General features: G+C 36.3%; 3 protein-coding genes across 10 annotated transcripts in view; 2 read left to right on the top strand and 1 right to left on the bottom strand.

The window, feature by feature from the left end:
- The window catches only part of LOC106140510 (neurobeachin), a 457,176-nt gene extending 448,656 nt beyond the window's left edge, over positions 1 to 8,520 (top strand). For all 5 annotated transcript variants that reach the window (XM_060950437.1, XM_060950434.1, XM_060950436.1 and 2 more), the window contains 10 exons: positions 331 to 450; positions 2,592 to 2,811; positions 3,153 to 3,463; positions 3,721 to 3,853; positions 4,062 to 4,223; positions 4,633 to 4,762; positions 5,690 to 5,823; positions 6,321 to 6,517; positions 6,903 to 7,054; positions 7,362 to 8,520. In XM_060950437.1, the coding sequence (XP_060806420.1) occupies positions 331 to 450; positions 2,592 to 2,811; positions 3,153 to 3,463; positions 3,721 to 3,853; positions 4,062 to 4,223; positions 4,633 to 4,762; positions 5,690 to 5,823; positions 6,321 to 6,517; positions 6,903 to 7,054; positions 7,362 to 7,452 (1,650 nt within the window). In that variant the 3' untranslated portion in view covers positions 7,453 to 8,520. The remainder of the gene's footprint in view (positions 1 to 330; positions 451 to 2,591; positions 2,812 to 3,152; positions 3,464 to 3,720; positions 3,854 to 4,061; positions 4,224 to 4,632; positions 4,763 to 5,689; positions 5,824 to 6,320; positions 6,518 to 6,902; positions 7,055 to 7,361) is intronic.
- Positions 8,521 to 12,406: 3,886 nt separating this feature from the next.
- Positions 12,407 to 15,011, top strand: LOC106140513 (small ribosomal subunit protein uS3). The gene is made up of 4 exons (XM_013342115.2): positions 12,407 to 12,550; positions 12,848 to 13,151; positions 13,895 to 14,115; positions 14,805 to 15,011. The coding sequence occupies exons 1-4, from the start codon at positions 12,518 to 12,520 to the stop codon at positions 14,976 to 14,978; spliced, it is 732 nt and encodes a 243-aa protein (XP_013197569.1). The 5' UTR covers positions 12,407 to 12,517; the 3' UTR covers positions 14,979 to 15,011.
- A 912-nt stretch (positions 15,012 to 15,923) lies between these two features.
- LOC106140512 (Krueppel homolog 2) lies at positions 15,924 to 26,273 on the bottom strand. Of its 4 annotated transcripts, none has more exons than XM_060950418.1 (8): positions 25,365 to 25,414; positions 24,775 to 24,826; positions 24,473 to 24,636; positions 22,750 to 22,934; positions 21,328 to 21,395; positions 19,206 to 19,339; positions 18,214 to 18,439; positions 15,924 to 17,607 (listed from the first exon to the last, which is right to left on the bottom strand). In XM_060950418.1, the coding sequence occupies exons 1-7, from the start codon at positions 25,397 to 25,399 to the stop codon at positions 18,214 to 18,216; spliced, it is 864 nt and encodes a 287-aa protein (XP_060806401.1). In that variant the 5' UTR covers positions 25,400 to 25,414; the 3' UTR covers positions 15,924 to 17,607. The 4 variants fall into 4 exon arrangements, with proteins under 4 accessions (XP_060806401.1, XP_060806402.1, XP_013197568.1 ...); XM_060950419.1 differs by having other exon boundaries at positions 15,926 to 17,607; positions 18,218 to 18,439; XM_013342114.2 differs by lacking the exons at positions 24,775 to 24,826; positions 25,365 to 25,414 and adding an exon at positions 25,803 to 25,953 and having other exon boundaries at positions 15,926 to 17,607; positions 18,218 to 18,439.
- Between the last annotated feature and the right edge of the window lie 79 nt (positions 26,274 to 26,352).

Raw genomic sequence — 26,352 nt, 5'->3', positions numbered from 1 at the left:
GTTTATACTAAAATCATTTAATTTTCCAGTGCATACATACATATAATCACGTCTATATCCCTTGCCGGGTAGACAGAGCCAAAACTGTCTTTAAACGACTGAAAGGCAACGTTAAGCTGTTTGGTTTTATGATGCAATTGAGATTCAAATAGTGACAGGTTGCTAGCCCATCGCCTAAAAGAGGAATCCCAAGTTTATAAGCCTGCGCCTTAGTCGCCTTTTACAACATCCATCGGAAATACTTACATGTTCTATTATCGTATTAATACAAGTACTTGTGTACATATAGTAATTTTACGTGTGTTTTCTTATGTATAACTTTGTTCACAGGAACCGATGACCACCATGTTCCTGGCACTCCAGGGCGGGAAGTTCGACCATCCCAACAGGCTGTTCTCGTCCATAGCACTGTCCTGGAAGAACTGTCAGCGAGACACTTCAGATGTCAAGGTGAGGAACAAAGAAACTGTCATATTATGTTGTCAACCCTTTTTTTATCAGACAGACAGACTTTGGCTATCAATAAATAAGACCCCGTAATCAGGAAGCTATCATTATCCTCCGTAACCAGTCAGCTCTTCACGGTCGTGTTAATTTGACTGGGTTTTCGAAATATTTCTTATTTATTTTTTTCTTTTTCTATTTTCAAACTAATCTACATACATACATATAATTTCGACTACTATATCCCTTGCGGGGTAGACAGAGTCAACAGTCTTGAAAATACTGATAGGCCACGTTTAGCTTCATAGTTGCGAATAGAATCACCGATAACATGATTGCCACAGTGATATTCGTTTCGACGCTATTCAACACGTAATTACCACTCTCTCACCGACGCTATTTGAATGCTAAAATATTAATTACTACTCGTATTTACAATAATGTTTTAATAGTATAAAATTAAAAACTCTTTGTTAGATTTGCATATTTTTTTGCGTGAATAAAGTATGACGTTTTCGCAAAAAATAATCACTGAAAACGGGGTCGACGCGGTCCGTTAGTGGCGCGAGCCTAGTTTTCGCAAGATTGGTCCATGTCATAGGAACTGCAGAACTTTATGACTCGAGTCGAGTAATTTATCGCAACGCTCAACAATCGCTCGAAAGGATTGGCTAATCAAGAGCGCAATGGATTTTCTTTTATTCTTGTTAAACAATTTTTAATGGTAACTGACTTTTATCATGGCTTATGTTTCTGAGATAGTTCGAACGGCCAGCTATAACAACACACCCGTGGCGAAGTTAGATATCACAAATAAGAATATAACCATTTGTTTTTTTATAAAGAAAATAATTGATTAATAGATTCAATAGTATAAAAAAACGCATGACTTTATGCTTATAAAAATTTTCAATAATTTTTTTGGGAAATAATCTTTTAGACATTACCCCAAATAGCATACCTACTTATTTGAAATGTGTGTCTGTCTACCATATATTCAATTCTAAACTACTATTTAGTTTCGGTTGTATGTAAGTGATCAATCAATAAGTAAGCTACATCTATATAGTTTGATCTTCCCGCTGTCTCCTAAGACTTGCGTCAGCGGAAATCACGACGTTACGTAACTCCATTCATTTCGCGACAATGGGAGGTGAACGATCTCGCGATTTTTACAGATTGGAGCTCCAAATGAATGGAAAGGGGATTTTTTGAAATTGACAGGCCTTTGTTGTATGTACCGTACAATGCCCATTGTCATTTTTAAACAACACTGATGTGAAAATTTCTACATAGGACTGTTTCTGAAGAAGGAGAGACGTTGAACGTTCCAGTATCATAAGATTATTAAGGATTTTTTTAAATAAAATATAAGTCACAAGTCAGAATGACACTTGACACTGTTAAAAAAATACCTTGTACTGTGAAACGAAATTGTTTTCTTTTTTACAATAATGTGTACAGTGGACCTCATAAGAAGTACCGTATCTTCGTTATGTAGAATGTATCGAAATATACTAAAGTCAAAACACACAAACTACCTGATATATGTGTGTGTTTTTACCTTACGTACCTGTAGTAAGTACGTACGTCCCTTAAGTAAGTGTGTGAGGGAGACCCTTACGTACCCCGTAAAACAAACGACAAAATAGTACGAATATGACTTTAAAACCACGGTCAACTACACGGTTAAGTGTGGATTCGAACAAACTCTATGTTACACGAGTATGTCCCTCTCATCTCTCCGTGTTCCCGGTTGCACCCTCCACTGAAATGTTTCGGGACCCGGGGTCCGCCTTTCGACTTTTCGCCCTCTCCACTTGGTCCGATTTTCGGTGTCCTCGGATTTGAATCTATTGGCTCTCATAACATCTTTTGCAAATGTGACGATGTGTCCAGCCATGATCTTTTCGGCCTGCCCCTTCTACCCGGACCCAGCGTTAGCGTCATGGCTTGACATCTGTTCCCCAAGTAATCTGCAGTTTTCCGCAAGACAGGTATTTACACGAGTATAACTATTGTGATGGAATTCAGATCCAGATAGTGAAAGTTACTAAAAATATAATAAGCTCTATTATTTAATGGCCAAGAATCAGTATCACCTACCAATGTTGCCAACTCTTATATGTTCTTAATTTTTTCCCCAGGAATTGATCCCAGAGCTGTTCTTCCTACCAGAGATGCTGGTGAACAGCTCAGGTTACCGCCTGGGCATCCCGGAGTCTCCGTCCGGTGACGTCATCCTCCCCCCATGGGCGTCGTCAGCTGAGGAGTTCGTCAGGATCAACAGGATGGCCCTGGAATCAGAATTCGTTAGCTGCCAGCTGCATCAGTGGATAGATCTCATTTTTGGATATAAACAGAGAGGTTTGTACAATGACTCGAAACATACCAACCGTGATAGCGGCGGTTGACTGGCCGGTGACGTCACAATTCCTCACTGGGGCGTCTCCCGCGCCGAATTTCATCAAGTTAAACATATTAAGAAAATCTACAAGCAGCAGCATGTAAATAAAATTTCTGTTCATATCTGTAAGGGGCCGATCTTCGGCATCACATAATACTTGCTTTGCATTGCATTGTACTTACCGATCGCAACGCATGCATCATTTAGCCGCGTCAAAATCTCTGAACAGTTAACACATTAATTTCATAATTTTACCTGTTTCATCTTGTGTGGAATTTAATCCTAACACAAATGTTTTTAGGACCAGAAGCCGTACGAGCCACCAACGTGTTCTACTACCTGACGTACGAAGGCGGAGTCCGACTGGAACAGATCACGGAGCCCGTGACCAGAGCGGCGGTGGAGGACCAGATCCGCAGCTTTGGTCAGACCCCAGCTCAGTTGCTGAGTGAACCACATCCACCGAGGGCGTCTACGATGCACCTGGCTCCTCTGATGTTCGCGGCGGCGCCTGATGATGTGTGTCTCAGGCTGAAACTGCCTTCGAATGCCGCCGTGGTCCACGTGTCTGCTAACACCTACCCACAGCTGGCGATGCCTGCTTGTGTCACGGTAAAATTTTCTTTAGACTTTTTCTGTTTAAAAGACAGCTTTGCTATCAATGTATCCGCCTAGCATTTTTGATAAAATACTCCGCTGTATCAGTGAATGTTCTATGTAGACTTTAGTACCTGAGATCCATTCTATATCTGCGCCATATTTCGTAAGAAGCAGTCCAGTAGTTTTTGAGTTTATTATAAAATTATAGAAAAAAAAAAACAATCTTTTTCTCTTTATTAATAGTATCGATGTGGTCAATCTTTGTTCAGGTAAGCGCTGCCCGCGCATTCGCCGCTCACCGCTGGTCGGGCGGCGGCTGCTCGCACGCGCCTCACGCGCCGCGACACGCCGACCACGCGCCCGCAGCGAACCATCATCCAATCATCATGGATCCTGTTTGGGGTGAGTACTATTTAAAGAAATCAGGTTTCTGTCCCCGAGGGGTAGGCAGAAACGACATCTTTCGACGGTTCGATTATATTTTTATAAATTTATTTTTTACTTATAATGAATGTGCCTGTGTTCGTATTTGTTGTTCTTATAAGACGTCAAGTTGTAGAGTTCTTGCAACTTCTTCTTTAAAAAATAAATAAACCTCTAATCTTTTTAGCGGCAGGCGGCGCAGGCGCACTATCGCGGCGTCAACTCGGCGACAACTTCTCACAACGCGTGCGCGCGCGCAGCAACTGTTTTGTCACCACCGTCGACTCGAGATTCCTGATCGCTGCCGGGTTCTGGGATAACAGCTTTAGGGTATTCTCCACGGAGACAGGTAATTTTATGGTTTTACAAGATTTTAACAAACTTGCGCCTTTTTACACTTTTCTCATCATTATCGTCTTCCTGGCAAATGCCAGTCAAATGACCCTGATCGCCCTTTGACCTCGATCCAGGAGTGATTGAGAAATATTCTAAGGTAAGGTAAGAATCAGGTTTCTTAAGGACATTTTTTCTCAGTTAAACATCGGTCTCCGAAAAGTCTTTGATGCTGGGACCATCACCAGTAGAATTTGAACCTTGCTCTCTTGCAAATCATTTACTGCTTACTTCTGACGAGAAATTACTTTTGATTCAGAAATTTGACTTCTATTTCGTGGCACTTTTCATTTGAAGAAGAATATTGAAATATTCATCTATTCAAACACCAGTTAACCACTAATCAACTAATCATGCCTTTGCAGCTAAAATAGTTCAGATAATATTCGGCCACTACGGCGTGGTGACGTGCGTGTCGCGGTCGGAATGCAACATCACCTCGGACTGCTACATCGCCTCGGGGTCAGAAGACTGCACCGTTCTCCTGTGGCACTGGTACGTTGCTCAATCGAATTGCCTTGGTCTTGCCAAACATTTGTGTCTGATTTCCATATGACAGTTACCTACATAAGACCTTCTTCTTCCACCTAGTTTTAGTCCCATGCAACTGGGACTCATAAATCTGGAGAGGAGCCCGAATTTTTCCTTGGAACATGGATCCTGGATTGGTTGAGTCAAGTTTTTATGCGAAGCGATTTTCATCTGACTTCCGCTTCTTGGCAAGTTAACCTGATACGTATTGGATCTTACTTAAAAAGGACTGTTTTGAAAAAAAAGCGCTTATCTTACTTGCTCCTTTTTATCAGCCAATTACCAAGAGTGAAATACACACAGTAGAAGGTCCTAGGTGACTTCTAATAAACGTTCGTAACTCTGCTCAAAATGCAATTTACAATACGTTAATATGAGAAAGACGCTTATCGTCAGCGGCATAACAAATGGAGACATTATATAATAACAATTCGCATTTATTTTATTACCTTTAAGGGGATGGGTTAGCAACCTGTCACAATTTGTAATTTTTTAATTATTATAATTCTATCATTAAGCCAAACAGCTGAACGTGGCCTATCAGTCTTTTCAACACTGTTGGCTCTGTCTACCCCCGCAAGGAATATGAAAGTGATTTTATATGTTCATATGTATGTTGACGGCCTCTGTGGCGCAGCGGTAGTACGCTTGTCTGTGACACCGGATGTCCCGGGTTCGAATCCCGGTCAGGGCATGATGAGAAAAGAACTTTTTCTGATTGGCCTGGGTCTTGGATGTTTATCTATATAAGTATTTTTTATAAAATATAGTATCGTTGAGTTAGTATCTCATAACACAAGTCTCGAACTTACTTCGAGGCTAACTCAATCTGTGTGATTCGTCCCGTATATATATTTATTATATATTTATTTATGTATGTTATTTTATTAGGTCTGCTCGACACGGAGGCATTGTAGGCGAGGGCGAAGCCCCAGCGCCTCGAGTTACGTTGACAGGGCACGACGCGCCTATCAACGGTGTTCTGGTTTCCGCCGAGTTGGGACTTGTCATCTCCTCTTCTGTCAGTAAGTATCAGATCATTACTTGCATATTCTGTTTGCCCGGTATTTTAAAAGACTCGGACACGACACGTCGCGCCGAGTTGGAACTTGTCATCTCTTCTTCTGTCATTAAGTATCTTAAAGCTCTTCGCTCTTTCTGTTCGCCTGGTATTTAAGAAGTCTGTGAGAGAACAACTAACTGTACTGATATCTATTGAGTTGCGTCTTCTGTCAATAGTAGTAGTCTTTCGGGTATTTGCACTTTCTGTTCGCCTGGTATTTGAGAATACTGACAGCAACTGACGCAATAAACAATTATCGTTCCTCAGAAAGTTAACTTTTAAACTTGACATAAGGTGGGCTGTCTTGCAGATCGGGCCAACAGAAATTTCAAATTTATAAGAAGCACATTAATGTTTTTCAAAACCCAAAGAGTGCTTGCAATATGCACCATACATCATACCCACCAATCATATATCATACCGATAAATACTAAAATTATAATCTATGACAATTTTCAGATGGTCCCGTGCTAATCCACACGACATTCGGCGAGCTACTCCGAGCTCTTCCACCGGCAGAGGGCGTGTCATCTCCGCAACAGCTGGCGTTGTCTAGAGAGGGCGTTGTAGTTGTAGCATACGCTAGAGGTCACCTCGCTGCGTTCACACTCAATGGACGTCGGCTCAGAAATGAAACGCATAACGACAACTTCCAGGTTAGTTATGAACGCCTGGTATCTTTCCCACTTTCACTCGAAAATGAAACGTCACATATTTTGCTGTCTAACCAACCCAGTGATTATGATAAAATTGTCTTTGATCCAACCAAGCCTCATGTGAATTTGGTTAATACTTAATAATATTTAGCGTAATGTGGTAACTCTCAATATCTCCTTCAAGGTCTCAATAGGAAATGACTCGCTCAATTAATAAATTCAAATGAAGCTTACAGTGGTTACATGTTTGTTTCCGTAGCCAATAGGAACGGAACCCTAATAGTTAAATATACATTTACATCCGTCTGTTTGTCACAGTAATTTTATTCAGAAATTGACTTTTTTCGTCTTTTCTTTATTTAAACTCTGCTCTTTTCAATTACAGTGCCTAGCATTGTCAAGATGCGGAGAATACCTCGTGTGTGGTGGTGATGCGGGTGTAGTGGAAGTGTGGCGAGCATTCACCCTGGCCCCGCTGTATGCCTTCCCGCCGGCCGGCGCGCCTGTGTGTTCATTGGCGCTATCACATGACCAAAAGTAAGCTACCTCTTTGATAATTCTAATCTCCTAGTACATTCCCAGCGCGCGTGAATGTTCAAGATTGCTTGTGACCAGATTAAGTAGATTATTCAATCTTTCTGTTTATTCTAATCTGTTCATTCCTTCGTACTTTGGCTCTTCCTCTTTGAGAGGACATCTGCAACTCAGCCTTGGGTAAACCTCTTTTAGTGCACCCCAAGACCACAAAGCACACTCGAATCGGAAGAGTTTTTTTTTTTTAAATGATGATTGGTTATTTCCTAGAACATCAATTGTTAACAACATTTTGTTTTTAATTTCACAGGTTCCTCTTGGCGGGTCTAGAGAATGGATCCCTAGTGGTGTTTCACATAGACTTTAACAGATGGCACCACGAGTACCAACAACGTTACTGAGAGTTACTGAGACTATTTTACTCTGACCGCGATTAACAAAATAAAATAAAAATCGTGAAATAGACACCTAATTAAAAAAAAATGTAATAATTTAAAAAAAGGTCCGAGAATCTGTACTGTTAATAAATCTAATCCTTTGTCATAGCTAAAGTGGTAGAATTTAGGATAAAGTGCCATCTATTGACAAAAATGTAAATTAAATTTAAAAAAAATAAGCGTTACGATTTTTGTCTATATTAAATTTGCTAAACTAAATGGTTGCAACGTAATTAAGAAAATGATTGGCATTTTTTTTCTTATGTTAGCTTTAGCAAAGTAGTACCTTTAATTCAGAATCGTGAATTACAAAAATTAAAAGTCGTTGCGACATTTTGTGATTAGTATTGTAAAGTATTTTTATTTTTTTATTAATAGTACAAGGCTTAACCGGACATTGAAGCAAGTTTAAATGTAATAATCTTGTGGTACTTATCTAGATCTAGTTTATGTAGTTCGTAAGTGCAAATTTTAAAGCTAGACGACATTCCAATTTTTCGTATTGTGAATTTTAATTTATTAATATTTTATTTAATTTATTATTTATGAAATTATTATTTAACATAGTGCCATAGGTATTTTTATTTCATTGAAAATATGTACTTAATTCAGAACTTGTTTTATTGTATATTTTTGTTTACCTTTAATCCATGTACTTAACTGAGAACTATATTGTATTATTCTATCTTCTTTACATTCTACACCTGTACTTAACTGACAACTATGTATTATTCCAGTATTCCCTTATTGAATTATTCCTCGATTTAATTGTTTTTAAATTAATTGCGTCCCATTACTTGTGATTTTAAATTACGTACTTAAGTATTTTTATTTTGACGTTATTGTACTCTCTTGTGCAATATCTCTTACTTAAGGCATCTATACATGTGTTTTTAGAGTGTATTCATTGGTACTGTTTAAAAAAAAACATTCCTATTTTGATCTTTGGTGATGGGTACAAGTACTTATTTTTATTAATTGATATTGTTATTTAATTTTGATTTTAATTAAATGGTTATATTGAAGTTTTTATTTTGTTTTTATTATTTTCCCTGTTTTTTTTCTGTAATAGTTTTCGTTTTTATGAGCTTCTATAACTTTACAGCTAATTACACTACTTGAGCCGCTATATTTCTACAGCTTATGGCTTTTAAAATCTATAATACGATTTAAGGCTGCCTTTCTTTAACGAAAGGTGGAAGTGCCAACAAGCCTTTAAAAAAAATTTTAGCCTCCATTAAAAAATCTACATTATTAAAATAAGAATCTTCAAACTTTGTAAAATTTATGAAAATACCAAACTTGTGTCCTTACATTGAGGTTTATGATCTTCTCAATAATTTATGAATATTCATCTATTTACATGAGTTTCAAAGTTTGTATATAAAATTAATAATACAATTAAAATGGTATATATTTTTGCATCTGTCCCGCTCCGCTCCTTTCTTTCTGTGATGTAGCCGTAATCGCACTACATATAGTCTTAAAAATACCTTCTCTTTTCCTATACTGTGCCAAATATTATATAGAAACACAAAATAATAAACAAAATCTATATAACAACTAACTTCTTTCAGACTTGTAAGTAGCTAATGTCTAGTAGAATATATTTTGTTGTTCTTTAGGGTTAAACCTAGTTAGCCATATGAAATTGCATACAACGTTAAGAGCATAGACCACTAGTTTCAAATAGACTTTCCGATTTAACTAATATTTGTGTTGTGGTGGATAATAAAAACCCACAGCTTAAAATAAGTGTTTTATAATATTTAAAACATCGTCGCATATGCATGAATGAATAAGCTTTAAAAATTTTATGCCACTTCATATGGTCTAAGAAGGTAACCTTTACTCTAGCTAATTCTAGAAGTTGTACAAATGACTCGATCCCTTATTCTCACGTCCCACGGTAGCATCTATCTAGATTCCAAATGTTAATTATAGATTGTATGTATCCTCTACTATAGGTACCTATATTCTTTGCTTTATTCTGTCTGTATTTAGAATATTCTATCATTGTTTATATTTAGAAGCATAGATTTTTAAACAATCCTGATAGCCCCAATTAGTAATTAATACCGTTAAAAATATAAGTGTAAATTAAAGCCGGAGCTCTTCCCACGTTTTACTTTATCACGGCAAATTAATAAATCTAGTTCTTTTACAATATTTCTAGTTAAATAAATGTATTGACAAAAATTTGCACATGTTCATGTTTCTAACACGCGTCACGCCATTTTTAATCAAACACGCTAATGACACGCAATCTGTCCATTATTGTAAGGTAATATAAGTCAATGTTGGCATAGAATAATTAAAATAAACGTTTTTATTTTTAAGAATACATATGTACACCTTGTGTAATATAATAATCACTGTCCATTTAAAAAGTAAGCTAAATTTAATTTGTAAGCATTTATTAATGAAAGTTAAGGTAATAATTTTGTAGGTAGTTTATGGTCTGGATTACAATATCAGTAATAGTTTATGAATATTGATTTATTTACTACATTCATACTATTAAATTATAAATTAAGCTTTGCACGCTTCGCAAAACAATTAAAACAGCATCGACACACTGCAAGTACAGCCTTGCGCGCACGTAATAACGCATAAATAAGTTATCCCATAAGTACTTATTATTGTTGAAAATACTAACATTATAAACAATAAAATAATAAAGGTAGCAACGTAGATATAGTAGAATAGTCATGTTTAGGTCATTACCATTTGTTTCGTGGTTTTAAAGAGACCCATGTCTTTCGTTAATTTTAATATTCTTGAATGTTTTATTAGTTAATTATTATAGTTAAGGTTTTTGCGGCGGCATTGCTATACTTAACGTATATTTAGAACAATACGTAGTAACAGAATATAATTAGGTACTTACATCATAAAATTTAAACTATTATAAAGCAAGAAATGCTGCGAAAACTTTATTTTTGTTATTACTTTTGTAGTTAGCGTTAGCACATTGTAGAAGGCATGGACATGAAAAGTTCGCGCCGTTTCAGTCAATTTGTATGTTACTTTCGAACTAATGTCCTTGTCTTTGTAGATTATGGTTTTCTTGGTTATATAATTATAAAGTATGAAAGGGTACGTGCAACCGAAAAAAAACCGGCAGTTTGTTAGTTATAAAAGAATTTAGACTTAGATTCGTTATTCATGTCGTCGAAACGTTAGAATACTTACTTATATCACATTTACGACATAGTACCTATATTTTCTTGCACTTGTGTGCTTTTTTTTGTTTTAACCTATTCCACAGTTGATTGATGTGACTTCTTTTACTAAGATAGTCTAGATATTTTTTGTTGCTGTGTAAATATTGTTGGTTTGCCGACAAGTCTTTTCTTTTCAATATTTTATAGGGCAGTATGTCCGTAATAATAAATTATTGTTACGCTAAGTACTTATATGGTGCGTTTGTATGTAACGAAAAGATCTTGAGTAATAAATAAATTGCATTAGATAAAAAATATTTTTATTTGCCTCTTCTCTTTTGTTTTTAGGAATAATAAAATATGTATCATTGTTTGGAAATTTACCTTCAGATAAAATTGAGCACCTGTCTATCGACATCGCCATCTAACTACTTTCTCGGAGCTTATTAGGGGCAGACTAGACACACAACAATATTATGTATTGACTGCGTTGTAGTTCCACCGATTTGCACTAGATGACATTGTTACGATTTACCGATAAGTACTTTTATCCTTTATGCATTTCCGATCCGAGAAAGCACTCTAAAATAAACATGGAGACGGCGAACTTAAGCTACGTACTGCTTACCTATATTAATTTGTAAGGCGATTGAAAACGACGGGTAGTCGGGCCGGGAAACAACACACACGTTGCAGATATATACAATTTTGCGGAGAACAAAAAAAGCGCGCTAGGCGCGGTCTTGAGATGACGACGACGTCTTAGATATTTGAATGTGGCGCGAACTGTGCGTCACCTGAAACATAATTTTTTTTTTTACAAAACATTAGACAGTACAAAGAACCATAGAGTGCCACACTCTGACAGCAATACTTGAGATTTCTTTATAAAATAACATTGACATTTAATTTTGTGACAGTAACATACCAGCTTAAAACTACTATTCACAAATAAAAGATTAGTTTGCGGGCGTTGAGCGAAAGGGGTAACCAGGCGCGAGAATTTTCAATTTATCAACTAGCTCCCGCCCCGGGCTTGCGCGGTACCATTTAGGTATGCTTAAGGCCCACCCACTTGGATACTAGATTTGGATTTTTCTTCTTAACTTTTTATAAACATCAGCGGGTACTAAGTCATCCCATCCTATATGTAGACAACATTTGTCTCGAAACATATTTTTTTTCTCTGCGTTGTTTTAATTATTTATCAGTGTTCTATGTGCAAATAAAGTGATTTTTAAAACCGATCGTGTGTGTTTCACTCGATTGGTCTGACCATCCGTCATTAACAGCGGATGATGAAATAACATATACATATCCCTTGCGGGGTAGACAGAGTCAACAGTCTTGAAAGGAATGAATGGCCACGTTCAGCTATTTGGCTTAAGGATAGAATTAAGATTTAAATAGTGAAAGGTTGCTTACCCATCGCCTAAAAAAAAAATTCCAAGCCTATCCCTTAGTCGCCTTTTACAACATCCATGGGAAAAAGATGGAGTGGTCCTATCCATATTTATTTTATTGGTGCCGGGAACCACACGGCATGATGAAATAATACAACATTTTTTTTTTAACATACAATATGCTAGTTTAATTTTCATGTGAATACCCAAAATTTTTTAAAAAGAATTGATAAGAAATTAATTCTAGTACATGCTAAATTCATATTATAGTTACGGCTTGTATTGCGGGTTCGCGTTGAAGGCACAATTTTTCAAAGTGAGTAGAGCCCTTTACTAGTTGCGAATGTTTCGATTACGTGTTGTATAAACTGGAACGCAGCGATATTTTGACATTGACAGATTTTGACAACTTCCAGTCTCACATTCTTTCTTTCTAGTTTTCTCAGCTCCGTTGCAATCATGGCGGTGAACAACATTTCTAAAAAGCGAAAAGTACGTTGAAATTCTTTATCAAAATACAAAAATATGTTTGCCTTCTTAAACAAGAAGCTATATTGAATTAATGTCCGTGATAAGTTTTAAGATTTAGCTTGTGGAAAGTGCGATGTCAGTGGATGATCTTAGTGTTATTTAGATGTAATATCATTAATATTATAATTAAACTGATTAACTATCCGTGATCAGTAGTATATTTTACAACTTTTCGTCATGTCAATTATTGTGCGCGATATTTGTCGAGGAATCTGCCAAAAATTGTGATCAAAACATAACCTCTCGTGTTGATTTCAGTTCGTCGGAGACGGTGTATTCAAGGCGGAGCTGAATGAGTTCCTTACCAGAGAGCTAGCTGAAGATGGCTACTCCGGCGTGGAGGTCCGGGTCACTCCTACCCGGTCAGAAATCATCATTATGGCCACTAGGACGCAGAGCGTTTTGGGAGAAAAAGGCCGCAGAATTCGAGAACTAACCTCGGTGGTACAAAAGAGGTTCAACATTCCTGAACAGTCTGTTGAACTGTACGCTGAGAAAGTCGCTACTCGTGGTCTTTGCGCCATCGCCCAAGCAGAATCATTGAGATACAAACTCATTGGAGGTTAGTGTGTGATTCAAATCTATACGTAATTAGCCCAATAAAGTAACTGAAGCATGAATAAACATTTGATATAAATAACTACCAGTAGAAATGACATGTTTTCACTTATCAATGTTTTGAGACAAATACAAACAGACTTTGTACCAAATGCATTGTCCGATTCCATTTTGTTTACACTTTCTAGTGTACATCCACAAATCAGGGATTGCAAGCTCTCATAGTTTGTGGTCTAATTAATTGTGGTATAACATGCAGCAAGTTTTTTGGAGGGTTTGTTCTGTACATGCTCTGGTACGGTGCTTGCTATACAAATACAAACAAAACTGCATCTTATAGAATAATGAATAATTTATTATTACACTTTAGAATAGGACTTGCTCCATATCTTTCCTATGGATATCATAAAAGTCGACTGAGGGATAGGCTTATAAACTTGGAATTCAGCAATTCTAGCAACTTGTCACTATTGAATCTAAATTCGATTAAGAAGTCATACAGCTGAACATGGCCATTTAGTTATTGAGACTGGCTCTGTCTTACCTGCAAAGGATTTAGATGTGGCTTTATGTTTGTGTTAATATTGTGAAGTGTTTCAGTCACATGTAAGAAAAAAAGAATAAAGGCTGTTGTTGAGACAGTCATGTAAATAAAATCCTGAGGTTTCTCTGGCTAGTGTTATAGACACTTTATTTGACTATATGTCCAGCACAAAAGCTAGTGTTTTAATAAACTTAATGTTTTAGGCCTGGCTGTAAGGCGCGCGTGCTATGGCGTGCTCAGATTCATCATGGAGTCTGGAGCTAGGGGCTGTGAAGTGGTGGTCTCTGGCAAGCTGCGTGGTCAACGTGCCAAGTCCATGAAGTTCGTGGACGGACTCATGATCCACTCTGGTGACCCATGCAATGACTACGTCAACACAGCCACAAGGCACGTCCTGTTGAGACAGGGTGTGCTTGGTATTAAGGTAAGAACAATGTCCTAAATAAAAAAGTATAGGTAAAATTTGAATCCCAGCAGATTCTTTCTGCAACTTATAAGGTTGGACAATCATTTCAATTCAGACAATCAATCAAATCATAAAATAATTTAGGGGAATCAAGTTTAAACCGGTAGTGACTTTAAGTTCTTCCAATGTATATAAAAGATGCAAAAAATGGATAATTTTCAATATTGTTCAAGTATTTTTTTTTTGTGTATGAAGGCTTAATGCCATCCACATTTCAGGGATTGCAAGCAATTCATTGGTTTGTGGTCTAATTGTTTGTGGTAAATAAAACAGCAATTACCTATGTTGCAGGATTTTTTTTATTTAGAGATTCTGGTATATGCTTGCTGAACAAATAACTAATGTTATAAATGCCAAAAGGAAATCTGTCAAAAACCCAAGTCAAGTGAATGTTGTAGAAAGTGCAACAGAAATATATAAGACAATAGAAATCCCCCTTTGTTCTTGAAACCATATCTGTTGTTTTAAAGCTAATTCTTCTCTGTTCAGGGTTCGAGCAAAAACCAAGATGCACCCTGGCTAGGTTAATGAGAGTTTAGTTCTAAAATTGATAACTGTTGAAAACAAATAGAAACATATGTGTAGTTTGTCTATGGCCTCCTTAAGTGAAATAAGGTGAAATTAAACAAATTCCCAATCTTGTACAGGTGAAAATCATGCTCCCGTGGGACCAACAAGGCAAGAACGGCCCCAAGAAGCCGCAGCCCGACCACATCCTGGTGACGGAGCCCAAGGACGAGCCGGCGCCGCTGGAGCCCATCTCCGACGTGCGCTCGCTGCAGCCCGCCACGCTGCCGCCGCCCGTCGCCGCGACCGCTTAGATATAAGCCAATACATTACTAAAAAAAAAAATACTAGTTTGTTTTATTTCTGCAGTTGACGTAACTTGTGGACATTTTCTTTTAGTTACAGTCTAGTAGCGATTATCGACACACCACTGTGGCGTGTGGTTTCCGGCGCTTTAAAATAGGACCACTCCCTCTTTTCCAATGTATTATATGTAAAGATGTCGTAAAAAGTGACTTGAGGGATAGGCTCATAAACGAGGGATTCTAAAGAGACGGGCAAGGTACCTGTAACTACCACCGGCATTTGTTAATACCTTCGAGTTGAAGAAGAGTTCGAGGGACTCGAAAGTATTTGTTTGCGTAAATCATCAGACACTTGCGCAAACTTCGTCAATATGGTAAACCCATACACCACCCACCACAAATCAATTGAATTTAGGGTGTCTTTGACTGATAGGCTTCAAACTAGATATTAATGGTGTAAGATAAAGCGTCAGAATGGGTGCACCTCAGGGCTCCATTTTAGGACCATTCCTCTTAGTGTAGGTATTACATGCCTTTGGTGGAAAAATAGGCTGGCATAATAACATGCAAAACTACAGTGGAGTACTAAACTTTCCAATAGACTTATTGACAGATGTAGCTACAGTTAGGCTTGTTCATTTCAGCTATTTTCATAGCTTGTTATCATGGTTTACTATGGGCTATGCGGTGTGTAACGCGGCTAATATACACTATTTTTTAAATTCAGAAAACGGCAGTTCGCGCATTTTACGGGTTAGGTCCAATTCAAGAGACTCGTTAAGCGATAGAGACAGTAACGTCCCTGTACACTTGATTTTTCGTGTGAGCCCCATAGACAAAATTCTGTGACTTCAATCAGTTAATAGTTCCCACATAAATTTAATGTTTTTGATGTAATTATCGTATACCTATACCAAAAAAAAAAAAAAACAATTTTTAGGAGTAACTCTTAAATATACAAAACATTTTTTCAACAGTTTTATTTTAAAAAAACATGACTACAATCACCCCAAACCAAGTGCATCTTTATGATAACTAAATACAAGTGTCAGCGGTACGAGTACATACATCGAGAATTTATAAATTTAAATACATAAATAGTTCAATCAAGGATTGACAAAAAAATTCGCGATTTCATTAGACAATGATCACATACATCAGTTCTAAATTTGGTACATTGAAATATCGGACTTAATCCCCACTGTTAATCAATGAATTGGTCAAATAATTTTAACTTAATGATGTAATCAAAAAAATTAAAAGAACTTTTTAAACTATTACAGTATCAATATTTTTTTTATTTTGCGTTATTGATATTCAATGTATATTAGAAGATAAAAGTAGAAAAATAGGCTTTGATAGACTGTTACGGTTACCCTTCTCTATTTTGAAAAACACATTTATCTTTTTATTTCCGTATTATTTTTAATCAGTAATGGGATTTTTCTACAAAAGTGCTGACACACGGCTTTTATTGCATTGCATACCTCAGGATTCGCTTATTCTTAACATAAAATCTTTATTCCTTATAAAATAAATTGGACCATTTATATTAAATAAACTTTTAACTTAACATAATACCATTCTAATGCCGTATAATATTATGATTAAATACAACCGAAATAAGTAAGAAATGCAAGGTAACTTGTGTCAGTTGTTGAAGTTAGATCTTCCACAAACGGTATGAAATAAGATTTAAATATACTAGTCTATATATTTTGCGTCAAATCCAGTTTACCGAACACACTATTGGTATATTATGCCAGAACTATTCTCACTGCTCGGAGATTTATCTTTGAGCAAATAAATGGCGTTTTTATTTATTGATCTGTGTAAGTAGACCTCTGGGCTGTGGAGCTTTACGCGCGTAAAATCTTTTCTAGTTAACAAACCTTTATCTATTTATACCTTGAACCTCTCATTAAAAAAAATACGTTAATTATTTATATTAAGTTCAATTCCGTTACTATACATACCGTTCGGGAGAAATAAAACCTTAAAATAATACATTTCATTCTTCTGAAATAACAGAAAGTCGTGCTGTAAGAAAACAAACAAATAGCATAGCTCATTAATTAAATAATCACGACGATTTAGAATAAATTTGGGGAATTGAAGATTCATATTGCTGTTAAAAATCCTTACCAATAATGATTTTTCCTTATATTACGGGACTGCACACATTCTGTACTATGTGTTGATGAATTTTTGCATTACAAGATGCTAACAGACTTCAAAAAAGAAGGAAACGCTCCCTTCTTTACTGTATCAAATCATGGCAGATTCTTTCATAGAAGAATCTGCATTTAATTGGATCTTCTTCATAGATTTCGTCATGATATTAGACTAATTATTTTCGGTATCCAAACATGGTCTATTTAAACTTTATAAACGTAAAATGTACAACAGGTGGATTCAATACCACAAGGCATTCTCTCTCATTCAAGGTTTATATGGACATTATAAACATGTTACTAAAATTATTTCCTATGCTCGTGTATTCTAAGTTGTATCTAACTATTACAAAAGTACCAAATGCGTGCGTTCCTCGGGTTAAAAAAATTGATACAAATGAGCGACCCGTTTGGTTAGTATTGATGCTGCGTTTTCCCGGCAGATGTCGCTTTACGCTCGTTATCTGAAAATAATTTTGGAAATTAATTAAGTTGAATTAAGATTAAGGTTTCGTGTTTCTAAGAAACATAATCTTTAAGGGGTAATTTTATTTCCGCCACGTCACGACGACGGCCGTTGACGATTTAAATTTCAATTGTTGAAATTTATTAAGAAGTTAGAAGAGGAACGCTTCCGTGGGCTATATCCCTAAAATAGCATTTTAATTTTAAATAACTTTAGTTGTTGTGAGAATACAATAGAGACGAATTACAATAAAAAGCTAAAGATTATTGTGACGACTTCCTGTCGAACTTCCTCCATAGATGGCGCCACAGTGACAAGATGGCCGACTTGATTCTCGACGCTTGCTTACGCCGTTTTACAATACAATAGCTAACTAACTTTTCAAATGCAAGTAGTATAATAAAAAACAGATAGAAAGACACTTTATTGCACCATAAGAAAAAGAAAAACAAAAAAAAAAACAAAGGCGGACTTATCATCTTACTTAATAGAATAGATTTATTATCAAAATTGGATACAAGGTACCACTTATTGACGTCACATAATTTAAATCTAATTATAACTACTACCGCTTCCAAAGCGCATGTCTAGAAAATAATGTTACCTACTGCCGCACTTCCTCCATAGGTGGCGCCATACGACACACCAACTGAACGCCGGACAAGATGGCGGTCTTGACAGGTGCCGGCAAGTTGGGCCTCTCCGCCGTTCTCTCGGCCAAGACTCTCAGTTCGCGACACGTGTTCCGGGTGTAGGGGTTGCGACGTGACGCGTAACGCCACGTCACGAAGTAGTAGTACACGAATGGCGTTAGGAGGCCGCAGTAGCCGCTGGAAATTGTGGTTTTAAATTAAATACAATATGTGCTTCGAGAGACAAAAAAACTAACAAAGCAGCGGTGGTCGAGTTGTTAAAGTATATACATACATACAATCACGTTTATATCCCTTGCGGGGTAGACAGAGCCAACAGTCTTGAAGGCTGATAGGCCACGTTCAGCTACTTGGCTTTAAGATAGAATTGAGATTCAAATAGTGACAGATTGCTAGCCCATCGCCTAAAAGAAGAATCCCAAGTTCATAAGCCTAGCCCCTTAGTCGCCTTTTATGACATCTATGAGAGAGAGATGGAGTGGTCCCATTCTCTTCTCTATTGGTCCCGGGAACCACACACCACTTTTGGTTAAAGTATCCGCCTCAAAAACTACTAACCGATGACCTCTTATTCTGCAGGGAATTTTTCATTTCATTGAACTGTTAACAGTTCTGAATAGTTAGTAATATACATATAATCACGTCTTTATTCCTTGCTGGGAAGACAGAGCCAAGACTCTTGAAAAGACTGAACGGACACGTTGAGCTGTATGGCTGAATGAGATTCTAATAGTGGCAGGTTGCCAACGCCTAAAAAGGAACCCAAAGTTAGTCCATTTCTTTGATCGTCTTTTACAATATGCGTAGAAGCTTAATGCGTGCCTATTTCCTTGGTCACTTTTAACTACATCCAAAGGAAAGAGATGTAATGTTCTATTCTTAAGTGGCGGGAACCACACGGTTAAGTTATAATAAATTAACGGCCAACCAAAAAACAACTCACCCAAGTGCCATAAACACGACGATCGGAAACAATATGATCTCTGCCAAGGCGGCCGCGCGCAGAATGTTGCGAGACTGGAACTCCACCAGCGAGATCAGAAGACGCGCCACCCACATGGAGTTCTGGCCCAAGGTCTGGAAAAACATGATTAATTATTAGGTGAACTAGACTCAGTATCTGATCCAATGTCTTAAACGACGATAAAAAAATATTATGGCAGCTAATATTAATGTTACTATGATGTGTATTAGTTTTAGGCTCATTGTAAGTGAATGTAATTCTTTATGAGTCATTAAAGATCTTTAAGCCTAATGTTGCCAACACCAATGTAGAGGTAGGTAAAAACACTTGTAGAAATCTAAGTTTTCTTCAAAAATAGTAGATTTGGATGTCATACTGAGAAATGTTTAGATATGGAATAGAAATTGTAGATATAAAGAGATTTACAATCATATCTGAGGGGTAGGCTACTACTAATCAAGTAATTAAAGGTAGAGGTACAATTGACAGTAACTAGAATTTTCGATGCAATTTTATTGATTTGTGTCAATGCAATTATGCAAACCAAGATTTCACAGTGAGTGGGCAAAAATGGAGCAATAGCTCTAAAGCGGAGTTGTATTCCTTGATCCTCCTATGGACATCTACTTGAGCAGCCGTCGAGGACACACGCTTAAGTAACACACTTAAAATTTGGTGGCAGAAGGGGGATCCAGGTTCTGTAGTCTTAGCCTAAAGAACGAATCCGTGTCAAACACGCCATATTCCAAAACGGTTATTGAGACAATTCAATTCTTTACCTAATGCTAACAATCCGTATTCTTATATGTAGATTTAACTAACTCACCAAGTGACGTCCGATCATAATCATGTAAGTTACTAAACTCCACACACTTGTAACTTTGTAGTTTGGGCTCTTATGCACTTGCACCTGCTGCCACAATATTTAAAAAAAAAAGATAATATTGAAACGCTTCAAATAATCAAATGCCTTCCAGAAATATCATGCCAAGCCAAATTAGAATTTCATACCATTTAGTTTAAACTGGTATTAACTTATTTATAAAACTAATGCAAATCCAGCAGAGGCTATTGGAAGTTGAAACAAAATGGCGAATGCCTTAGGATATCGCTATTTTTTTGGTCCATTTTTAAATAATAATCTCTTCTTGAGCGCATTCTTTGTTGAGCATGATTGACATAGCAACATAACTTTTAATATTATTTTAGAAACACATGCTAACGTATAAGGAAAATGAACATATAAAAATGATACTAACGAGGACAACATTAATTATGGTATTTATGGTATTAACATATGGTATTACGGCCGGCTAAGCATTACTGGCCCCAAAAATGTTAAAGCAATTTGTCGCATTGCATCCAATTTTTTTAAGCAATATTAAAAAAAAACATGTGGCAGCGGTTGCAAAAAAGCGATGTTACAAATATGGGAGCTATAATATAAACTGCAATTTTATTTCAATTATAATTGCAGACATTTTTTGGTATTTCCCTATTTCTCTCTTAGCAGCTATCTCTTAAAATGTAACGGTAAATGAGATAGCCCTCGCGCCGTGCGTGATCGAAATCGCGCAAAAACTCAAGAGAAAGTAAAGTCATTGGATAAATGCGCAATGCGCGCTTTCTGGCAGTGGTACACATTTTATATTTTACACGGTCAAACAACTGATGGTACAGCCGACGGCAAATCAACCTACCCATATTCACTGCTAATTCGCCTTTATTATCGCGTCATTGAGTTACATGCGGGGTTACTTGGTACGCTGTCGACTGTATAGTCAACTGTGAAATATGACCCCTTGTTAAAGGTGACTTAAAACACTCAATCAAACGACTTCTTCCGATAGCGCAGTCCTTTAGTCACGACATACAGGTGAAAAAGAGGGAGCGGTCTTATTCTTAAAGAACCACGAACTACACTTGCAGTTATTGGTTTTATTACATTCCAACGAGACGAAACACCAGAGGTGGACCCCGGGAATGAATAGAGAGAATCCCGAATAGTGGAGAGAGTGCAACCGGGAACACGCCGAGATGAGAGAGAGAGAGAGAGAGAGATGAAACACCGGTAGATAGATAATCAAATTAAAATACTTACATCAAGAATCGTGAGCGAATAAGAGGCGGCGTGCAGCAGCGCGAACAAAAATATCGGCGTCAAAATCACTGAGACCAAGAGTCAAGGAAACCGAGATCTCGTTGCGTCGAAATCTATATGTATAGGATCTGTATTATAAAGATCTAGCTATAGCCCATGAATTCGTTCGCGTGGTTTTATTTTTTGCAATAAAAAAATCTTACATTACTCAAATCGATTCAGTGGTTTAAGCGTGAAAGCGTTACAGACAGACAGAGTTACTTTAGCATTAAAAATATAAGTTATAGAATTGGTCCAATGAAAAATCTGTCAAAACAAGTAGAATGATGTCCAAAATGGAATGTGTCCAATGTCCGTCTGAACGGAAACCAAGATGGCGGTCGGCCTTAAGGTCAATCGGGAGAATTTTCGCGCAATCATTGTTAATTGATAATTAGCTAGCATTTACCACACTTAAGAATGTGCATACTGTTGCAATAGCTTCAATAAATTTTACTTGACTTCAATAATTTTCACTTGTGTAAGTTTTAATAGGCCCTATCACTTTTAAGTTTACAAATTATATATATTTTACAGCATCCTTGGGGACAATTTTTTTTTTATTGTGAATAGTTTTTTTAGTTATGTTTTAGCTCAGCCTAAAGTTTTAGTTTATACATACAGTCACGCCTGATTATGTGTTATGTAATATGTATGTTACTTTTTTAATTGGCTGGTCCGAAACTCTTCGTCTACGACACCATCAAAAATTGATATTCATATTTGAGAATTGTTGGTACACTTATTTTTGTGATTGATCCATTTAGTCGCTTCTTACGACATCCACAACGAGAAATAGAAAGATAACATAGGTACTACATAAAATAAAATATTTTTGTGCTCAATGCACCAAGAATATTAAATATGGAAAAATCAATAGTCGACAATGACATATAAATTGATTGGTGTGGCATTGGACTTCGGTAAATAACCTTACTCGATATGAGTAGGTAAATCAATTGGAAATTGTTTGTTTTTACATTTACAATTACTTAAGATGTACAAAGTTGGTATTTAATTGATGTAAGCATGTAAAGGTATTAATTACATGCTCTATTTAAAGGACCCGAACGAAATGTTGACATTCTAATTTTAGTAGTTACCTAATTACGTTTTTTTAGTACAATTTTAATAATACGGAGTGAATTTCATTTCAATTCAAATTAATGTAGGTTAACGGTAAAAACATATACATATAATCACGTCTATATCCCTTGCGGGGTAGGTAGGTGGAGGGAGATAACAGTTTTTTGTATAAACCTTGATAGAATTGAGATTCACCTGTATTATTAATAAATAGTATCGAAAGTTTTAAATTACTTATTAACCTTATTGTCTTAAATTTTTTATAAGAAAATATATAATTAACATTGAAAAGGATACACAAATTAGGAGCCACATTCATGAAGATCAGCGAGTAGAACAGATAATGCGCGCTGTCCTCCAAGAAGAATCTCGTGAGGAACTCTCTGGAAATCGAGATTTCTCTCGCCGGGATCCGCTGGTGCAGTCTTAGAGCTGATGTGGCCGCGTTGGCCAAGAGGGCTTTGTAGAACGCTGATACTGGACTGCGGATGAAATAGATATTTTATAATAGGCATACATACATATAGTCACGTCTATACTCCTTGCGGGGTAGACAGAGCCAACAGTTTTTGAAAGTCTCTGAAAGGCCATGTTCAGCTGCATGGATTTATGATGGAATTGATATAAAAATAGTGACAGGTTGCTAGCATTTCGTCCACGAGAAGAAACCCGAGTTTATAAGCCTATTCCTTAATCCCTTTTTACGACATCCATGGGCAACATATAGAATCGTTCTGTTTTAAAGTGTCTTGTAATTTATCTTTGGGGACAAAAAGGTTCTTCTTTCTCCTGGCTTTAGTGCCGGACCTTAACTTGCCGGCGTAGTATGACAGGCGCGACACAGTATTTCACTAGCGCTATAAAAAACTATAGTTGTCCCGTTTCACGTCATAATAAAAAGCGAAACAACGATAGTTTTTCGCGCGTAAGAAATGGCGTGTTGCGTGCCATTGTACGGAAGCTGGATTGGTTAAGTCCGTCTGACCTCCACAACCTTTGCAGATGCTAACCCGCATTGGTTCAAAGTTACACATCCAAATAGTTACAAATCAAAAATGTTGCTTATATGTTGACTCCCCACGATATTTCAAGTTTGACTTCCGTTACCTTATTAAGCCTAACCTAGTTTAGATCATGATGTGAAATAGGTAGTCCTTATCTCCTTAATCAACTTCTACAACATCTAAGCGAAAGACGTGGAGTGATCCAAGTCCAAGGTGCCGTAAACCACACGGCACATGACCTATAAAAATACTTTCTCCGTCCATGTTCAACAGCTAATGTAAAGTACAAATTACAGTAAAGTATGATAAATAAATCATAATGTACCCACATTTTAATGAGATTGTGAGATAAGGATTTTATGACGAACATTTCTAAATGTTAACTGCAGAATAAAAACATACAATATATATATATGATAACGAGAATAAACTACTCAGATATAATAATGAAAAGGTGATCATGCCACTGATTTTTCTCTTGTTTGGTATTAAAATATTATGACTGATGTTGGTTTCAAAAAGGTCGACTGCCTGCTAAGTGCAGTGGTTGTGTTTCGCCTTTAAAACAAAGGTCGCAGGTTCGATACCCAGTTAGGTTTTCTACTATTTTATTGCTTTAAGGCCATGCTATTTAAGAATGTATATAATCAAAGTTTCATGTCTAGGCATTTCAGTTTTAACATATTAAATTTGCTTCAAATAGTGCTTACATATTGAAAATAGGCCTATACGATCACGTCTTTATCGCTTGCGGAGTAGACAGAACCAGTAACAAAAATAGAACAGTCTTGAAAAGATTGAAAGGCCACATTTAGCTGTTTCCCTTAATGATAAAATTGAGATTCAAATAGTGACAAGATGCTAGCTCATCGCCTAAAAAAAAAAAAAATTCCTTAGTCGCCTTTTACGACATCCAAGGGAAAGAGATAGATAGATGGTCCTTTTATTAAATCTATTGGTGCTGGGAGCCACATGGCCCTTTAAGTGCCTATATTTATTTCAAATAAAACACTTACTTATTGAAAATGGGTATAACATATCCTATAGTACACAGCACTGTGAGCACTCGGATGCCCCACAGGGCTACGTCGACTTTGTTCGCTATTACATGGGCCTTCAGTGCGGGGATGCCCTTAGGTGGGCCGGTGTCTCCTGCTTGTGGGTCTTGTTCTGCCATGTTCTGTGGGCAATATAAGAGACTGTTAAAGCTGTATGGTTAAGTAATGTCTTTTCAATGCAATAACTAATAAATGGTTTCTTTTCATTAATAATTGCATTATTATATTTATCATTTATATATATGTTGGTTTCCAGTTACCACTGATGATATTGATGTGTGGGATCGTGGCAAATGCAGTCTCTGTCCATCCCTATGGGAAAGATGTATGTACATTTTCAGTTGGCAGATAAATTAAAAGATCAAAATCAGCATAGCCTCATAGATTTTTGTGTCTAACAATAGCTATGACTTTAAATGCTGACAATTGAATTACAAATTACCATACTATTTCCATTACCTATTTATTTTTGTAACAGATAAATACACTCGCGTGTTAAGTAAGATAAAATATTGCAAACCAAAATGAGAAATGGTGAATAAGATAATTAAATGATTCTTTTCATATTAATCAGGAAAATAATAAATTATTTTGAACTATTTAATCCTATTCAATAACTAAAAAAACAAGAGAAAAATAGTCAACCAGAGTTTATATATCTCTATAAAATTGAAAAGGAATCTATTTAAACTTTCATCAACATATGCCCATGAAATACATGCACTGGGGAAGTACTGTAGATGAAGCAACAACCATTATTTTACTTGTGGCTTTGATAGGGGAAACCCCACAAATAGTACATCAACCAATTTGATCCTCAAATAACATTGCATTCAAAAGATTCAATGACCTTTTAACACTAGATAAGAATAACAGGATTATCATTAACTACACCAAAGCCAATTAATAACTTAAAAATTAAAGATCTTATCTCAGAAACAATAGTGAAAAAAGGAGATTTTGGAAGTCCATTTTTCTAAGAGATTGAGCTTTATTTTTCTTTCAATTAATTGTTCTTTTAATTACATCCTATTTTAAAATAAATCTATTATTATAAATAAATTATCTTATTAATAAAACTTTTAATGACATTCCTTAGATTAGCCTTAGCTTAGATTAGGGCCAGAAAAACTAAGGTTATGTAGCTCAATGAATAATATCACACAGCTAACTTTCAAATGTAGTCTGATAAACACTATCAGCAGATAGTGTCTGATAAAACAATTGATGAAATTGCGTTAGTTAACAAGCAAGTACATTGAAAACTTGAAACAACTGTTGCACATACCGTTTACACGTAATATAGCTTTATGAATGATAGAGAAAGTTTGACGATAGCACTCTTAAAAGTAGCTCAGTAGCACATCAATGAAATTTTAACCAGACCACTACGCATCAACTCTTCTCGACGGTACAATGAAGCCTTCACATTTGAATATTAACATAAATGACAACCAAGGACTTATTACGAGAAAACCTGTTCGCTGATCAATTATTTATCCAGCGAGCAATTTAAATGAGTGATCCAAGTGACACTCACCGTAACTGTGGTGGTCTAAAATATTTTTGACCAATTTAATAAGGGAATTATTACTTACATAAATTTATAGTAGTAATACACACAAAGTAGTTTAAATCGAAACTATAGTTAATTAAAATTAAATATATACGTCCAAAGTGCGATTAAAACCAACCAACATGCATGATTGATTTGCTTCTTAATGACAGAACTGACAGCCATAGATCTGACAGCTCAGTCTAATTTTAATTTGACAGCTCATGTCAATGTAAAACAAAGTACCTACCTTCATAACTTTTTTCTTTTTCTACGCTTTTCT

Source organism: Amyelois transitella, chromosome 21, assembly GCF_032362555.1.
Source record: "Amyelois transitella isolate CPQ chromosome 21, ilAmyTran1.1, whole genome shotgun sequence".
NCBI classification, from domain to species: Eukaryota; Metazoa; Arthropoda; class Insecta; order Lepidoptera; family Pyralidae; genus Amyelois; species Amyelois transitella.
This window is presented reverse-complemented; position numbering and strand designations above follow the sequence as displayed.

Excerpts from the sequence above, each read along its gene's own strand:
- LOC106140513 (XM_013342115.2), top strand. The coding sequence starts at position 12,518 with ATGGCGGTGAACAACATTTCTAAAAAGCGAAAA. Across the intron at positions 12,551-12,847 it reads ACATTTCTAAAAAGCGAAAA|TTCGTCGGAGACGGTGTATT; the intron begins GTACGTTGAAAT and ends TGTTGATTTCAG. Across the intron at positions 13,152-13,894 it reads GAGATACAAACTCATTGGAG|GCCTGGCTGTAAGGCGCGCG; the intron begins GTTAGTGTGTGA and ends TTAATGTTTTAG.
- LOC106140512 (XM_060950418.1), bottom strand. The coding sequence starts at position 25,399 with ATGATAATCCTGTTATTCTTATCTAGTGTTAAAAG. Across the intron at positions 21,396-22,749 it reads GAATGTGGCTCCTAATTTGT|TGATTTTGACGCCGATATTT; the intron begins GTATCCTTTTCA and ends TCTTGGTCTCAG. Across the intron at positions 19,340-21,327 it reads ATTCGCTCACGATTCTTGAT|ACCTTGGGCCAGAACTCCAT; the intron begins GTAAGTATTTTA and ends ATGTTTTTCCAG.